At 53.1% G+C, this 17,366-nt stretch overlaps 3 protein-coding genes across 10 annotated transcripts in view; 1 reads left to right on the top strand and 2 right to left on the bottom strand.

The window, feature by feature from the left end:
* Positions 1 to 2,393: 2,393 nt before the first annotated feature.
* Positions 2,394 to 9,253, bottom strand: CDCA5 (cell division cycle associated 5). Its single transcript, XM_017893602.1, is given in 7 exon segments — positions 2,394 to 4,105; positions 4,272 to 4,675; positions 4,678 to 4,698; positions 8,530 to 8,572; positions 8,658 to 8,723; positions 8,802 to 8,896; positions 9,105 to 9,253. Coding segments are annotated over 7 exon segments (756 nt in total). The 5' UTR covers positions 9,151 to 9,253; the 3' UTR covers positions 2,394 to 4,024.
* A 67-nt stretch (positions 9,254 to 9,320) lies between these two features.
* ZFPL1 (zinc finger protein like 1) lies at positions 9,321 to 13,554 on the top strand. Of its 3 annotated transcripts, none has more exons than XM_017893528.1 (8): positions 9,321 to 9,544; positions 9,859 to 9,968; positions 10,279 to 10,390; positions 11,572 to 11,765; positions 11,874 to 11,946; positions 12,082 to 12,228; positions 12,477 to 12,594; positions 13,087 to 13,554. In XM_017893528.1, the coding sequence occupies exons 2-8, from the start codon at positions 9,867 to 9,869 to the stop codon at positions 13,271 to 13,273; spliced, it is 933 nt and encodes a 310-aa protein (XP_017749017.1). In that variant the 5' UTR covers positions 9,321 to 9,544; positions 9,859 to 9,866; the 3' UTR covers positions 13,274 to 13,554. The 3 variants fall into 3 exon arrangements, with proteins under 3 accessions (XP_017749017.1, XP_017749023.1, XP_017749012.1); XM_017893534.1 differs by lacking the exon at positions 9,321 to 9,544 and adding an exon at positions 9,618 to 9,761 and having other exon boundaries at positions 10,279 to 10,478; XM_017893523.1 differs by lacking the exon at positions 9,321 to 9,544 and adding an exon at positions 9,623 to 9,761.
* Positions 13,371 to 17,366, bottom strand: part of CATSPERH (catsper channel auxiliary subunit eta) — an 8,365-nt gene continuing 4,369 nt past the window's right edge. The window contains exons 2-7 of one of the 6 annotated variants that reach the window (XM_017893581.1): positions 14,794 to 14,945; positions 14,609 to 14,684; positions 14,462 to 14,519; positions 14,011 to 14,236; positions 13,804 to 13,903; positions 13,531 to 13,684 (exon numbers count right to left, since the gene is read on the bottom strand). In XM_017893581.1, the coding sequence (XP_017749070.1) occupies positions 13,608 to 13,684; positions 13,804 to 13,903; positions 14,011 to 14,236; positions 14,462 to 14,519; positions 14,609 to 14,684; positions 14,794 to 14,883 (627 nt within the window). In that variant the 5' untranslated portion in view covers positions 14,884 to 14,945 and the 3' untranslated portion in view covers positions 13,531 to 13,607. Of the gene's footprint in view, positions 13,935 to 14,010; positions 14,237 to 14,461; positions 14,520 to 14,608; positions 14,685 to 14,793; positions 14,946 to 17,366 lie in introns of all 6 variants that reach the window. The other 5 variants (XM_017893572.1, XM_017893564.1, XM_017893544.1 and 2 more) reach the window with 5 other exon arrangements.

A 17,366-nucleotide genomic window follows, 5' to 3' on the forward strand; every position in this document is an offset into this window, starting at 1 on the left:
AAAAAAAAAAGAAAAAAGAAAGGGTTTTAAGGAGGGGAGAAATAGGCCCAGCACACCAGCCATGGTGATTCACACCTATAACCCCAGCACTTTGGGAGGCCGAGTTGGGCGGATCACCTGAGGTTAGGAGTTTGAGACCAGCCTGGCCAACATAACGAAATCCCGTCTCTACTAAAAATAGAAAAATTAGCCAGGCATGGTGGCGGGCACCTGTAATCCTAACTACTCGGGAGGCTGAGGCAGGAGAATTGCTTGAACCCAGAAGGTGGAAGTTGCAGTGAGCCAATTGTGCCACCATACCCTAGCCTGGGGAACAAAAGTGAAACTCCATCTCAAAAATAAAAATAAAAAATTAAGAAGGGGAGAGACAGGATCATATTGTATGTTTTAGGAAATATGTTCTACCTGCAGTGCGGACAGTGTGGAGACACAGCAGCCAAAGGGAAGCACCCACAGGAGGTTAGTGCAATTGTCTGGTGACTGTGGGGTGGGGGGATGTTGAGGGGGATGGGGCTGGCCAGATGGGGTGAAGGAAGGAGCTGGTCCTGGGTTCCTGGCCTGTGTGACTGTGTCAGCTGGTGGCTCTGCTAATGGCACAGAGAACACAGGAGTAAGCAAGCTGCTGGATGAGCAGAGCTTCAGATGACTTCCTGAAAGGCAGTTCTAGATTCTGATTTGTAGCTCAGGACAGTTTTAGGTTGGAGATAAAGATGGCCAAGTCTTGAGCAAGGAGGCAGTCCAGAGAACCTGAGGCTACCTGGCAAGAGCAGGCAGGGTCCAGGGTCCAGGACTGAGGCCTGGTATCCAGACATTTCAGGAAAAGCCAAGAAAAAGGAGCTGGCAGTGCCATAGCCCCAAAGAGGGTGTGCTGACAGAGTCCTGAGCTTGGAATGCTGGACATTAGGACATCACTGGTTACCTTTGAGCTGTAAAGAGAGTGATGAGGGCATTGGGAATAAATTCAAAGAAAGTAAACAGCAACTTGGAACGTTCCTTCAAGCTTAAAAGGAGGGAGTAATGGTGGTAGCTAACGACAGATGCTGGTCAACTTTCGGTTGTTTTTGTCTTTTGAGACAGGGTCTATACTCTGTTGCCCAGACTGGAGTGCAATGGTGTCATCATGGCTCACTATAGCCCCGACCTCCCAGGCTCAGGTGATCCTCCCACCTCAGCCTCCTGAGTGGCCAGGACTACAGATATGCGCCACCACACCCATTTTTTTTTTTTTACATTTTTTGTAGAGTCAGGGTCTCCCTATGTTGCCCAGACTGGTCTCGAACTCCTGAGCTCAAGTGATCCTCCTGCCTCGGCTTCCCAAAGTGCTAGGATTACAGGTGTGAGCCACTGTGCCCAGCCTGGTTGTCATTTTTTAACAACAAAGCAAATAAAAGCCATTTAGGACTTGGCAGAAAGAGGAAGGTTTGAGACAAGATCATTGGATCAAAAGCCAAAGTGGAAAAGTCAGCCTTGAAGAAGGGACCCGTGTCCTCTGGGTCAGAAAAGGAGGTCAAAGTAAATTAAGTCTGCGGAAAACTTAATGGCTTTGATTTGTTTGGATGACTAGGAGGCAAGTACGAGTGTGGAGGATGGGATGGGAGACTGGTCTGTGCCACCTGCATGTAGGGTCCTAGGCTTACCTAAGGCCAAGTGGGAGAATTCCCAGGCATCAGCATCTTTGAACAGCTCCCCAGGGGTCCCACAGCACCTGCTGCTACACAGTGTCCAGTCTGGACCATGGAGTGAGCAACTCAGCCTCCTTCAAAGGAGCCTGAAAGGGAATGGGGAACGAGGGCTGGACTTGGGAGGATGTTTACTTCCCAGGCATCTCCTGTGGACACTGGGGGAGCTCTTAGCACCCTCACCCCAGACCCGACTTTCTTCCTCCTGGAAGAGGAGCGGATTAGAGACTGGACAGAAATAAACAAGACAAAGGGCAGGACAGGCCGGACGCGGTGGCTCACGCCTGTAATCCCAGCACTTTGGGAGGCCAAGGAGGGCAGATCACTTGAGGTCAGAGTTCGAGACCAGCCTGGCCAACATGGTGAAACCCCATCTCTAATAAAAATATAAAAATTAGCCGGGCTTGGTGGCGGGCGCCTGTAACCCCAGCTACTTGGGAGGCTGAGGCAGGAGAAACGCTTGAACCCGGGAGGTGGAGGTCGCAGTGAGCTGAGATCATGCCACTGGACTCCAGCCTAGGCGACAGAGTGAGACTCTGCCTCAAGAAGAAAAAAAAAAAAAAGTGGGGCAGGACAGTGATCTACCATGGGGCGAATGGGGGTGAGCGGGGCTGGGAGCGCCTAGACAAAGGGACAACCCCAGTGATGCAGCCCACAGCAGGCCTGGCCTTACCCTCGGCTCTGCCTTTGACTCAATAAAAGAAACATAGTCCATGAACAGGCAGAAAATCTTTAATCAGGATTTTTTTCCAACTATAAAACAAAATCCCATTTTTTTCCTTAAATTTAGTTCCTCAGGAACAGAGAAGTTTGCAGTGATGATCTCAACTCCGCATCATCTGGTGACCCCTGATTCTGCAGGACTAAGACATTTCCCAAGAGTTCTGCCTCATCAGCCAGTGAGGACAAGAGTTCTTCAGTGCGGCTCAGCTCAAGGACACCTAGGCTTCCCCGCAAGGGGGCGTGCTTGCAGGTCTGACAAAGCACAGAGCATTGAGCAGATGGCCTGGGACTCCCAGGCCTGGCAGAGGGTTTTATTAGGGCCCGCCTGGCCTGCAACGTTTCTCCCAAGTACCCTGACCCAGCACTCATCTTCACTGGCATTCTGTGTTATCCACCAGCTCCTCTGCACACCTCAGCGTCTACTTCCATGATCTTATGAACATCAAAAGGTACAATGTACTGGGGTGCGGTGGCAGAGTCAGGGCAGGGCAGCCTTCGAATCCACACTATTGAATCCTCAGTATTCAAAGAAGAGAAAGATGGGGAAATTCTCCAGAGATCATGAGATGCATCCAGGCAGTGTTCTCATGTGAGAGGATAGGGAGGCCAAAAACTAAAATTGCTATCAGCCCCCGCCGCTGTCTGGTACACGAGGAGTTTCCGAGGACTTTACAAGCACAGTCGCAAAATGCTAGTAAGACTGGGACTCTTCAACTTTTTCTTCTAGGGCCAAGTAGACTCTGTGTAACTTATTTTGTAAGAAATGGGTGTGAGTGACAAGAGGGGCTACCTTCCACCCCTGCAGCAGAGTGGTAAGACTCCAGTGTGGGCCCTGCGGAAGGCACCAGCCCAGAGACCATGAGCCACAGAAACCCACAGCACCTGGTGGCCCCTTTGCTCCAAGCAGCCAGTGCCCTATCAACCTGGCATTTACCAAACATCTCAACAGCAGACCAGAACTACAAAACACAGCTTCTGTGTAGTACACACTTATGGTCTGAGACCCAACTAAGGCTCCCCACATCCTTCAAAACTCCACAGGCTGAATGTCCAGCTTCTTCCTCCAAGATAGAATTGCCCTCAGCCCACGAATTCTCTCTGGGACTATTTACAGAATTGGAAGGAAAACCCACGGAACCGAAAACCTCTTTACGCAGATGGGTTCAGGAAGAAAGCCACCAACAGAAGGCAACTCAGGATGGAAAGGCCGAGGCTGGCAGAACCCCTGGGCCTATTTCCAAGGAGCCACCCTTCCCAGCAAGAGCAGAGGGTGCCCCTCACCTCAACCCTCAGCCCTTTAACTTCTGGCTGGGCCAGTGATTCTCCTCCCCAGTCTGTGGCCCATCTGGAAACTGGCTGTGGTACTTTGGAGAGATAGGAAGGACAGGACGACAAGAGACAGGACACCAGTGAGTGGCTGGGCCAGGCGGCCCCATTTCCTAAAACCAAGATGGCTGCCACTGCTGCCCAAGCCCTCAAAGGCAGACAGGCTTCATGTGCAGCACCAGCACACACACAGGTAACAAGACCAGGGGAGGGGACCCTAAGTGTCCCCTCCACAGGGAGGGGGCTATGTACAGGACAGGAGGGAGAGTCTGGCCAGGTGCATCCCCCCCTGCATCTCATTCAACCAGGAGATCAAACTGCTCAGCAGCTTCAAACTCCGCGTTCATGGCCGCCGCCCACTCATCCAGCTCCGTTTTCTGAGGGAAGAGAAATGGGGAGCCAGGTGAGTGAGAAGGGAACATGGTGGCTGGAGCATCTCACCCACACCCTGCAGGTGCTGCCTATCCCCCAAAAGAGCCTGAGCCCCAGCCCTGCACGTCTGCCAGAGCACACGGCAGAGAAAAACCCCTGTCTCTCACTCACCAAGATCTCTGGCATCTTCTTCTTCTTACGTTTCTGTTTCTCGGGTGGTGGGGAGATTCCAGGGAGAGTCATGTCTGGGGCCCAGGGCTTTGCACAGACTCTGGGGACCTCAGTGAATTTGGAGCACACCACTGGTGAGACTCCGGACAAGTCTTCTGCCCCCAGCAGCCCCTCGAAGCCAAAGCAGGACCGGCGGCCTGGGGTGGAGGTGGAGGCAGAGCCCAGGGTGTCCAGCCGGCTGTAGGAACGCCTGACTTTCTTAGACATTTCCAAGTCTCTGGCGTCCAGCTCTCCTTCCGTGGAGCTGGACTCGGCATCAGGGTTGGGCACAGGAGTGGGGGTGGGGGTGGCAGGGATGCTGTGTGTCTTGAAAAGGTCCTCTTTAGTAAGGTCCCTGCCAGGGGCTCGTTTTCTTTCTCCAAGAAAAGGCAATCTGTACCAGGACAGAAGAGAGGATGCCCCCAATACTTAGTTGGACTGCTTACTTCCAGAAAAGCCTGAGAACATTCAGCATGGAAAGAAAGACCCACAGGACACACACTCTTTTAAGGAAGAGACAAATCAGACCCTGAAAGAGACGAGGGGAGAAGAAAACAACCCACCATTGCTTCCGAGGAGTCTGCTTTTGTGACACAAGTGGACTTGCCCCATCTGCTGATGTTGTCGCTTGCTTCCAAAATGTGCCCAGCATCCAGACTCCCCTCTGACCAACTCAAGCCCTCATTAGGTATCTTCTAGACCAGCTGAGCAACCTTTTTTTCTTTTGCTTTGTTTCCGGATATAGCGTCTTAACTCTGTTGCCCAGGCTGGAGTGCAGTGGCACAATCATGGCTCACTGCAGCCTCAGCCTCCAGGGCTCATGCAATCCTTCTACCTCAGCCTCTGAGTAGCCGGGACTACAGGCATGTGCCACTCTGGCTGATTTTTTTTGTTTCTTTGTAGAACAGGGGGATCTCCCTACGTTGCCCAGGCTGGTCCCAGTGACCTTCTGATTTCTCTCCACATTTCCGCCCTTGCCTGCTGTGGTCCATCTGCCACACAGCTGATGAGGATTGTCCTAAAATGTCCACTCAGTCCATAAGTATTTATCAGTCACCTGTTCTGTGCCAGGAACTGGGAATACAGCAGGGAATAAAACAGAGAAAACCTCTGCCCCATTCTAAGGGAAAAACAGATAAGAAAATTCGGTATTATATGCGCAGTATCAAGCTCTACAGGAAAACACAGAACAGGACAGAGTGCTTGGGGTAGGTTAGAATTGCAAAGAGATGCCGGGCGCGGTGGCTCAAGCCTGTAATCCCAGCACTTTGGGAGGCCGAGACGGGTGGATCACGAGGTCAGGAGATTGAGACCATCCTGGCTAACACGGTGAAACCCCGTCTCTACTAAAAAATACAAAAGCTAGCCGGGCGAGGTGGCGGGCGCCTGTAGTCCCAGCTACTCGGGAGGCTGAGGCAGGAGAATGGCGTGAACCCGGGAGGCGGAGCTTGCAGTGAGCTGAGATCCAGCCACTGCACTCCAGCCCGGGCAACAGAGCGAGACTCCGTCTTAAAAAAAAAAAAAAAGAATTGCAAAGAGATAAAGGTCAATATAGGCCTCACTGAGGTGACATTCTAGCTACAACTTGAAGGAGGTGTGGGAGTGACTCGTGGCCAAGTGTTCTAGGCAGTGGGAACAGAAGGTGCAAAAACCCTGAGGCCACAGCGTACTAGTCAGGGTCAAAGAACAAGAGGCCAGTGTGGCTGAAGTGAAGGAAAGAGGAAGAAACTGAAGATGAAGTTCAAGAGGTAACAGGTGGCCAGACATGGTGGCTCATGCACATAATCCCAGCACTTTGGGAGGCTGAGGTGGGTGGATCACCTGAGGTCAGAAGAGACAAGCCTGGCCAACAATAGTGAAACCGTCTCTACTGAAAATACAAAAAAATTAGCCAGGCGTGGTGGCAGGTGCCTGTAATCCCAGCTACTTGGGAAGCTGAGGCAGGAGAATCAACTGAACCTGGGAGGTGGAGGTTGTAGTGAGCCAAGATTGCGCCACTGTGCTCCAGCCTGGGTGACAGTGCGAGACTCCAACTCAAAAAAAAAAGAAAAAAAAGTCCGGGCACGGTGGCTCACACCTGTAATTCCAGCACTTTGGGAGGCCGAGGCGGCCGGATCACGAGGTCAGGAGATCAAGACCATCCTGGCTAAGATGATGAAACCCCGTCTCTACTAAAAATACAAAAAAATTAGCTGGGCCTGGTGGCGGGCACCTGTAGTCCCAGCTACTTGGGAGGTTGAGGCAGGAGAATGGCATGAACCTGGGAGGCAGAGCTTGCAGTGAGCCAAGATTGCACCACTGCACTCCAGCCTGGGCGACAAAGTGAGACTCTGTCTCAAAAAAACAAAAAACAAAAAACAGGGAAGCTGAACAAATTGGTGGTCACCACTGACTACCACTTCCTCATCCTCTGTAGTCAAGCAGTCACCCAGGTCCTGGCAACTTTATCCTGCTTGATGTACCATGAATCTCAGTCAGTCAACAAGAAAGAGTGGCTACTAGGAAAGGCAGAAGTCCCTACCCTCAAGGTGCCTATGTTCTTAGAGGGGAGAGAAAGACATCAAACATGCAAGAAAATACACTAGAAGAACTGGTAAGGATCAGGCACAGTGGCTCATGCCTATAATCCCAACACTTTAGGAGGCCAAGGTGGGAGGATCACTTAAGCCCAGGAGTTCAAGACCAGCCTGGGCAACATAGTGAACCCTCATCTCTACAAAAAAAAATCCCAGTTACTTGAGAGGCTGAGGAGGGAGGATCTGCAGTGAGTCAAAATCTCACCACTGTGCTCCAGCCTGGGTGGCAGAGCAAGACCTTGTCTTTAGAACCTGTAAGGCCTAAGAGAATTACATAGAGAAATGTGACAGCAATAGGATAAGGGTCATCAGGGAAGGTCTCTGGGGAGGGATTCCCTCTGAACCCAGTACTGTGTATCATCCTGGCTTTAGCTCACGCCCTTGGCTTCATGCTTCAGAATTCCTGGACTTCACGTCATTCCGCTGGTCTTGGAGTCCCAGAGTAGCGCTTCTCCAAACCATTCTCCCCACAGCCCCCAGAAGGGTCTTTCTTACTCAAACTTGACTCAGTCACTGCCTTACCCAGAACTCTCCAAAGGCTGCCCACAGACCCAAGAATGAAGCCCAAGTCATGAGTGTGGCTTTTGTGCCTCATCGGGCTCTGCTCTGCCTTAGGGTGCCCCCTCCCCTGCTGAGGTCTGCTGCAGACACTAAACAAATTGCTATTCCCCAAACCTTGTGATTTTTCTTTAAATTCCCAATCTCTGCAAACATGGCTTCTTCTTTGACCTGGAACACCCCAATTGTCTTTTTTTTTTTTTTTTTTTTTGAGATGGAGTCTCGCTTTGTTGCCCAGGCTGGAGTGCAGGGGTGCGATCTTGGCCCACTGCAACTTAGGCCTCCTGGGTTCAAGCGATTCTCCTGCCTCAGCCTCCTGAGTAGCTGGGACTACAGGCATGTGCCACCATGCCTGGCTAATTTTTGTATTTTTAGTAGAGACAGGGTTTCATCATGTTGGCCAGGCTAGTCTTAAACTCTTGACCCAAGTGATCTGCCCGCCTCGGCCTCCCAAAGTGTTAGGATTACAGGTGTGAGCCACTGCACCCGCCCTCTACTTGTCTTTAAAGACTCAGTTTAAATGTTTCTTCTTCCATGAAACATTCCCTGAGCCACATGGTCTGGGTTAGCCACCATCATAGCATCTAGCATTCCTTATTGCAGTCCCAGTACACAACGCTGCCATCACTGGTCATTTGTCTTTCTCCCCAGTTGACTCTAATCCCTATCAGCTCTTCAAAGGAGTTCACATTTCTCATTCATTGTCTTCAGATTGTCTATTAATGAAACATCGTTTGATAATAGCTTCTGCTAAAACTGTAAAAATGTCATACACATGACTTATCTTAGAACACCCATAAATGAAAGCTAAAGGCAAAATGGATTAGAAAGGCAGTATGTGGAGTTAAGACATCGCTCAGCTTTTACAGGAAGTTCCAGGAAAATGGTAGAAATACACAAGGCATAAAAAGTTAAGTGTATTAAGTCTTCAGGGAGTACTCAAGACTGGCAATGCATGCAGGTGCCCAGAGGCAAACTGCTTTTGCAGTACTGCAAAACAGCTCCCTGGGCAGATGTGAGCAGCCAATGTGTGCTGTCCACCTCTAGAGTGACCCAGATTCTACTTAATTAAGTAGATGAAAGTGAACTCACCCTAGGGCTCCTGCGAGGTGACTGGACAGCTGGGACCTGCGGGGTACAATACCAATTGATCTCATAGCTGGCCCCCAGTTTCGCCCGCCTACTCACCCACAACACCCTCCTTAGCCTTTACCTCTACAGCATGGGCCACGATCTTCTTTAAAACGATGGGCTTTCTGATTGCAGCCGCACTGGGTGTCTGGAGAAGAGGGATGAACGTGAGCTCAACATTAGGTGAGGGGCCACAAGGGGAGGAAGTGAGAAACCTGGGGCTCACCTTCGGCCAGATTTCAGGGAGGATGCTCGGGAGTTCAGAGCCTGATTTCCGCTGGGACCTCCGCAGAGGCTTAGTAGGAGATAGTGCCCTTGGCCCTGGAAAGAGAAAAAAGTTAAGTGGTAGAGGAGGACTCTAGACCTTAGAGTCCAGAGAACAGGTTCTAGAGACAGCAAGAAGATTCCCAAACAAGCCCTTCTAAGGGCGCCTCCTCTGGAGGCAGCAGCGGGAGGGAAGGGCCATCTTTCACAGGACTGCGTCCCCCAAACGGCTCGACCTCACGTCTCCCTCGCGCCCTCCGCTCACCGGAGCGCTGAGCGGCTCCTCCGGACCGAGTTCGCCTCCCAGACATAACTAGGCTCGGTCTCGAGCTCCTCCAGCGCCGCCGCCCCGGGCGCGTGCCAACGGGGAAGGCCACTCGCTGCAAAAAACTTTCGAATTACCCGCCCTGCGAGAAGGAAGCGGAAGTGACGTAGGCGAGAGGTCCGCGGCGCTCGGACCCCCTCCCTTTTCCACCCGTCTTCACGTCTAGCGTCACGGAGGCGCGGCCCAGGGGCGCAATGGCGTCATCAGGGCGCGCCGCACCCGGAAGAGACGTGGCAGCGGAGGGATAATCGGGGCGGCCGGGGCTGAAGAGTGCGGAGCAAGATCCTTGGAGAAAGTGGTCCCTGCCCTTCCTCGCCTCGAAGCATCGCTGCCGCCCTTCGGACCGGTGCAGCGGCCGATCAGTAAACACAGAGACTGGGGTCTGTAGAGAAGGGGCGGGGCTTGGAGGGGGTGGGGCTCAGGAGAGGCTTTGGGGGCGGGGCCGTTGGTATCGGGGAGTCGCTGATGGAGGGGCCTGGCCGGGGGCGGGATCCAGAAGGATTGAGGGGTCGCCGGAGGCGGGATTTATGCAGGGGGTGTTTCCCCGCATAAGGAGGAACAGTGGGCAGAAATCTCGGGTCGGGGCGAATAAGAGAGGTGTGTCTGGGGGAGTTAAGAGTGGAAACTGGGCTGGTGAGAGCGTAGTGGTGGCCACCAGAACCTGGCTTCCTACCAACTCAGGCCCCTTTCCCAGGATCGATCATGGGGCTTTGTAAGTGCCCCAAGAGAAAGGTGACCAACCTGTTCTGCTTCGAACACCGAGTCAACGTCTGCGAGCACTGCCTGGTAGCCAATCACGCCAAGGTGGGGCCTTCAGGGGAGCGACTGAGCAGGGCACTGGGTGGGCAAGGCGGTATTGGCTTCCTCCAAATCCATGAGGGACCCCGCGCTAGAATGTAAGCCCCACAAGGGCAAGGACTTGGTTTATTTTGTTCACTGATACATCCCCCGCCCCCAAGAGAGAGTCTGGCGCACAGTATGTGCTCAATAAATATTGATTGAACAAACGAAAGGATGAGTCTCCTCTGTGACTAGAGAAAAAGAGACAGTCAGACCGTGGGGTGATAGGCCGAGCAGCCCCAGCACCAGTTGTGACATCTCTCTCCCACTCCAGTGCATCGTCCAGTCCTACCTGCAGTGGCTCCAAGATAGCGACTACAACCCCAATTGCCGCCTGTGCAACATACCCCTGGCCAGCCGAGAGACGACCCGCCTTGTCTGCTATGGTGAGGCCTTGGCACCTCGGGGGGATCAGGCCAGCCTCAGGGGCCAGCTTGGTGACTGGTTTCCAGGCCCTCCTCAAGCAGCAGGACAGTGAGTCCCCCAAGTCTCAGAGCCCAGATTCTAGTCATATTAAAGTTCCTTACCTGCTCTGTAAGTTCAGGCAAGTTATTCTTCCTTTCTAGGCCTCACTGTCTTTCCTAAAAATTAAAGCTCCTAGTTCCTCTTTCCTAAAAATTCAGCCCTGCCAATCTGGAGGTTTGAGTGAGAGCCAGTCAAGCTTATGTGTATGCTGGTGGCCGTGACTATTAGCTAGCCAGACCGGCATGTCGCTTTCAGATATTCAGGATCCACCACTGATTCCAAGGCTAAACAGAGAGGAAGTGAGTTTCCCACATTAAAGTTAGCTAAAAGAAGTCAGCAGACATATGTGTCATAACTCTGACCTGAATCTGGGGTAAGAGCCTTAGCTCCAGTTTTTGAAGGAGCTAATGCAAGAGGCAGCTCCATATGTGTTTCTCCTTGTGAGTACGTGTGTGTACTTGCAGGCATTTAATGTACATTGTGTGTTTAAATGAGTGTTAGTGTGTTGATTAGTACTTGGGGGTGAATCAATGGGTAAATGTATGTACGTGAACATATGAACACAGGTGTGTTGTGGGAGTGCAAGAGAATGCATGGCTGAGTGTGCCTGAGTGTTAGCAAACCTGTGAGTGTATAGATGTGTATGTGTGAGGGCTCCTGTGCCCATAATGTAGATACAGGGAATGCTACTTGTGTTTGATTATGTGCTTATAAGCACATGTACATGTATGCCCAGGGATGTGTACATGCATATGTGTGGCTGTGTGTATGTTAAGGAACCTTTTCTGAAACTGTTCATTATTAGCCATTAGCCCAAAGAGTATGATGAATGCAAGCCCAGAGAGGACTCACTGAAAGGAGAGGTGGCGTTTTCTTCCCACCCAAACTTACCCCTGTGAGCTGGACAGCTTGGTAGCACTGCCTGGACTTAGATGGTGATAGCCAAGAAGACCGATGTTTTGGGGAACAGGACGGGGAGGAGAAGGCTCTGGCACACACCTGTGTCCATATGTCCTGCAATGGTTTGGGGGCTATTGCTAGGCTAGGAGCCCTAAGTGTCTTCTTCCTCATGTCTCTTCTCCCCTGTCTCATGGGCCCTAAGATCTCTTTCACTGGGCCTGCCTCAATGAACGTGCTGCCCAGCTACCCCGAAACACAGCACCTGCCGGCTACCAGTGCCCCAGCTGCAATGGCCCCATCTTCCCCCCAACCAACCTGGCTGGCCCCGTGGCCTCCGCACTGAGAGAGAAGCTGGCCACGGTCAACTGGGCCCGGGCAGGACTGGGCCTCCCTCTGGTGAGAGTCCCTCTGTCTGACCATCCATCTGCCCTGTGCCCCACCTGAGCCAGATGGGTGGGTGGGGACAGTACTAGGCAGCCTGGTGACCCAGATTCCTTCCTCCAGATCGATGAGGTGGTGAGCCCAGAGCCCGAGCCCCTCAACACGTCTGACTTCTCTGACTGGTCTAGCTTTAATGGTAAGTGGTGGCTTCCACCGACTGTCTGGGCTTTAGCCTCCCTGCTCTGCTGACAGCTCCCTTGGTCTACAGTCACATGCTGTACCCCTGAGCTCTACCCACTACTTCTGCTGATGGCTCTCTTTCCGCCCACAGCCAGCAGTACCCCTGGACCAGAGGAGGTAGACAGCGCCTCTGCTGCCCCAGCCTTCTACAGCCAGGCACCCCGGCCCCCAGCTTCCCCAGGCCGGCCCGAGCAGCACACAGTGATCCACATGGGCAATCCTGAGCCCTTGACTCATGGTGAGCCTGGGAGTTATCCAGGCCGCGGAAGGATAGAAAGAGGGTGGTGGAGTGGTTTGTGTACGGGGAGCTTGAGGATCCTGAGAGAGACCCACCTGGAGGAACCTTTCCTCAATCCAAGCACAGCCATTACCTCCGCAGAATTCTGAGATGCTCTGTCAGACTGAGGAGGGCAGGTGATCCCCCTAGCCCTCCCCAAAGCGGCCAGTTTTCCTGAGTCTATTGGTGCTAGTGGCTCCACCCTGTAGCCCCTAGGAAGGTGTATGATACGCGGGATGATGACCGGACACCAGGCCTCCACGGAGACTGTGACGATGACAAGTACCGACGCCGGCCTGCCTTGGGTTGGCTGGCCCAGCTGCTAAGGTACACAGGGTCAGGCGGGCGGAATGCCGGGAAGGGGTGGAGAGGGAGTAGGAACCAGAGGCCCTGGGAGGGACAGTTTCATGACCAAAGGGGTTCGTTCTGGGGAGTGACAGTACCTGGTGCTGGGGCTGTGCAGAGGCCTTGGCTGTGCAGCAGAAGCTGTGGTTTGCATCTCTCTGGGGCTGTCTCAGTGCCTCCTACACAGGAGGTTTGGACTCAGGCTCTTTGAGGCCCCTTCCTGATCTGACACCCCCTAATCTTTGTAACTCTCCCCGACACCTGACATGTTGTAGTTTCCAGAACACAGTCGTGTGCCTCAGCTGGTCTGAGCTGCACAATAAGGCCCTATGGTGGCAAGTGCAGGAGTGATCATCCTTGAGGCACAGACGAGGAGATGGAGGTTCAGGAATGGGTGGTGACCAGGGCTTGTCTCTAGGCCGTGGGGGCCACCAGGGACTGGGGCCTGACCTGATTTTCCCCTCATCCCCCCAGGAGCCGGGCCGGGTCTCGGAAGCGACCGCTGACCCTGCTCCAGCGAGCGGGCCTGCTGCTACTCCTGGGACTGCTGGGCTTCCTGGCCCTCCTTGCCCTCATGTCTCGCCTAGGCCGGGCCGCAGCAGACAGCGACCCCAACCTGGACCCACTCATGAACCCTCACATCCGTGTGGGCCCCTCCTGAGCCCCCTTGCTTGTGGCTAGGCCAGCCTAGGACTTGGGTCCTGTGGAGGAGAGGCGAGGTAATGGGGAGGCTGGGGGCACCTCTTCACTGCCCCTCTCTGTCAAGCCTAAGACACTAAGACCCCGGACCCAAAGCCGAGTCCACCAGAGTGGTTGCAGGCCGGGCCTGGAGTCCCCGCGGGTCAAGCATTTGTCTTGACTTGCTTTCCTCCCGGGTCTCCAGCCTCCCACCCCTCGCCCCATGAAGGAGCTGGCAGGTGGAAATAAACAACTTTATTAAAATGCCCGAGGCAGCCTTTTTGTTCAGCCTCAGCCCTGTTCCGACTCCCCAGGCCTCAGTGGTTCTCCTCCCGGTACTCGATGGCCAGAAACTCCAAGGACAGGCGGTTGAAGAACATGGCTCCGTTGAGCACTGGGTGGAGGAGAGAGCCCCCCATGAGCCCCAGTACCCTTCCCTGGCTACTCCTTGCCACATCTCATGGTTCCAAAGCTCCCCGCTCCCCCTTGCACCCTCCCCCTCCTGCCACTCACTCAGGATGGTCAGGGCAGAGCAGCGGATGTACTTGTTTTCTGTCATCTCAGCATAGAGTGACCCCATGGCGGCCCAGCAGATGCTGATCACCTGGGAGAACTGTAGGCCCATCTAGTGGGAGAGTAGCCCCCTGACACAACAGCGGGGTTTCCCTTAGCCCCCCGGGCCTCCCACAGCCAGCCCTTGTGTCCCTACCCTGAGCCTACCATCAGGACGACCGTGTAGTGAAAGCTCATGCGGTCGTAGTGGTGGGTGATGCAGAAGTTGTGCACGTCGCTGATGAAGATGCCCAGGTGTAAGAAGAAGAGCATCAGTGCAGCCGTGGTGAGCATCATGCCTTTTGGGAAGAAGAATGTGGCGATGCGGTCTCGCAGCCGCATCTTGCCTACAGCGTAGATGCAAGTCAGACTTGAGAGCTGGAGCAAGCAGGCCCTGCCCAGGAAAAGTAGCAGTCTCTGGTTCTAGAGTGCCTGGTATGGAATAGCAGTAGGATTCTAGAACCAGGAGGACAGTGGAGGGGACAAGATTCTAGAACACAGGCTGATTCCAGCCAACACAGGACTGCCTCACGGGTGGTAGGGGTGCTCCGAATTGTGAGATCAGTGGGGGCCCGTGGCAATGGCGAAGGGGTAGTAACCCTAGTTGTCCCATACTCACTCTAGACACTTTTGTGCACATCTCAATTTTCCCACAACGGAGGCAGCATGAACACAGTCTACAGATGAAGAACTGGGGCTCAGAAAAGCTGAGGGGTGTGGTCTAGATTCACATCAAGTCTTAGGCAGATGAGAGATTAGGACCCACCTGCATAGCTGGAAGGCATTCCCAGGTGAGGGGAGGCCTGGGGTGGATCCCAGGTTCCAAGTATTTGCTCTACCCTCTGGTGGAAAGGAATTATGAGAAGGAAAGATATCAACAGATTCTTCAGCGCTGTCCTGGGATCTTCCCTGTGCCCTTCCCAGTGTGGCCCAGAGGACACCTGGCTTTACCATTCTCTCCCCAGATGTTCTTACAGGACCCAATGCTGGGCAGCTTTCCTCTCTGCCACCTTCAGGTGCTTGGAGCATTTTCACCTCCATCAGTCCAAGAGTCCCATGAGACAGCTGTGGCTGGTGGCATGAATCCTATTTGACACTTGAGTCTGAGGCAGAAAGGATGGTTGTCCTCAAGTTGTCATAGCCAGTAAGGGAGGGAGTCAGTACTGAAACTAAGATCTGATACTACCTGAGGCTGTGCTGAGTGAGCAGGGTCAGATGCAAGCCAGAAGGAAAACATTTCCTCCATGCAGGTAAGAGATGAGAACTAGGCTGGGTGTGGTAGCTCACACCTGCAACCCCAGCACTTTCAGAGGCCCAGGTTGGAGGATTGCCTTGGGCCAGGAGTTCAAGACCAGCTTGGGAGACAGCAAGACCCCATCTCTCTCTCTTTTCTTTTTTTTGAGACAGAGTTTCACTCTCGTTGCCCAGGCTGGAGGGCAATGGCGCGATCTCAGCTCCCCACAACCTCTGCCTCCTGGATTCAAGCTATTCTCCTGCCTCAGCCTCCCGAGTAGCTGGGATTACAGGCATGTGCCACCAAGCCCAGCTAATTTTGTATTTTTAGTAGAAACAGGGTTTCTCCATGTTGGTCACACTGATCTTGAACTCCCAGCCTCAAGTGATCCACCCGCCTTGGCCTCCCAAAGTGCTGGGATTACAGGCGTGAGCCACCACTCCTGTCCAGCAAGACCCCATCTCTTAAAAAAAAAAATTGCTGAGTGTGCTGGTGCATGTCTTTAGTCCCAGCTACTCAGGAGGCTGAGATAGGAGGACTGCTGGAGCCCAGGAGTCCCAGGCTGCAGTGAACTATGATTATGCCACTGTACTCCAATCTGGGTGACACAGAAAAAAAGAAAGGAAAAGAAAAAAATCAAAGGTAAGCACTCCAGGGCCATCAACAAAATATGCCAGAAAAACACCCAGAAATGGTATAGAGTGACATGAAAGCTCCCAGGGATTGAAGCAGGAGAAGAGGAGGGAGGAGTAGAGGACTTGATGTTGAACTCAGCCACCCCACTGCCTCCTGCCCAACTGTTTGCCCCAAAAGTTAGGTCCCAGGTCAGCCCAAGACCCACAGGCTGCCTCCCAGCAGTGGGATTAGAGCCTGCACCCACCGTCTGTGCTTGCTGGCCAGTCTCCAGACAAGCACAATAGTTCTTCAGAGCCCCATCCTAACCACATGAAAGGGGTGATGCCCCAAGGCCCAGCTGTGGTCCCACTGTTGAAACAATTGTTTGTGCTTCAGTCCTTATTTGAACACAAATGAACTTTTATACATAAAAGTTCCTAGCTCCTAATTCTATTTTATTTTTGAGACAGAGTCTCACTCTATCGCCCAGACTGGAGTGCAGTGGCGGGATCTCTGCTCACTGCAACCTCCGCCTCCCAGGTTCAAGCGATTCTTGAACCTCAGCCTCCCAAGTAGCCGGAATTACAGGCGCCTGCCACCACACCCAGCTAATTTTTGTATTTTCTTTTCTTTTTTTTTTTTTTGAGACGGAGTCTCGCTCTGTCGCCCAGGCGGGAGTGCAGTGGCTGGATCTCAGCTCACTGCAAGCTCCGCCTCCCGGGTTTATGCCATTCTCCTGCCTCAGCCTCCCGAGTAGCTGGGACGCGCCCGCCACCTCGCCCAGCTAGCTTTTCGTATTTTTTAGTAGAGACGGGGTTTCACCGTGTTAGCCAGGATGGTCTCGATCTCCTGACCTCGTGATCCACCTGTCTCGGCCTCCCAAAGTGCTGGGATTACAGGCTTGAGCCACCGTGCCCGGCCCTGTATTTTCAGTAGAGATGGTATTTCACTATGTTGGCCAGGCTGGTCTTGAACTCCTGACCTCAGGTGATCCACTCTCTTTGGCCTCCCAAAGTACTGGGACTAGAGGTGTAAGCCATGCGCCCAGCCCTAGCTCCTAATTTTAAAAAATTATATACATGTAATATATGAATATGGGCTGGGCACAGTGGCTCACGCCTGTAATCCCAGCACTTTGGGAGGTTGAGGTGGGCAAATGACCTGAGGACAGGAGTTTGAGACCAGTCTGAACAACATGCAGAAACCCTGTCTCTACTAAAAGTACAAAATTAAGCCGGGCGCAGTGGCTCACGCCTGTAATCTCAGCACTTTGGGAGGCTGAGGTGGGTGGATCACGAGGTCGGGAGTTCGAGACCAGCCTGACCAACATGGTGAAACCCCATCTCTACTAAAATACAAAAATTAGCTGGGTGTGGTGGTACGTGCCTGTAATCCCAGCTACTTGGGAGGCTGAGGCAGGAGAATCACTTGAACCCGGGAGGAGAGGTTGCACTGAGCCGAGATCGAGCCACTGCACTCTAGCCTGGGTGACAGACCGAGACTCTGTCTCAAAAAAAACAAAAACAAAAACAAAATTAGCTGGGCATGGAGGTGCATGCCTGTAATCCCAGCTACTCGGGAGGCTGAGGCAGGAGAATCGCTTGAACCTAGGAGGTGGAGGTTGCGGTGAGCCGAGATCGTGCCACTGCACTCCAGCCTGGGTGACACAGTGAGA

Source organism: Rhinopithecus bieti, unplaced genomic scaffold (assembly GCF_001698545.2).
Source record: "Rhinopithecus bieti isolate Rb0 unplaced genomic scaffold, ASM169854v2 scaffold_1017, whole genome shotgun sequence".
In the NCBI taxonomy this organism is placed as follows: domain Eukaryota; kingdom Metazoa; phylum Chordata; class Mammalia; order Primates; family Cercopithecidae; genus Rhinopithecus; species Rhinopithecus bieti.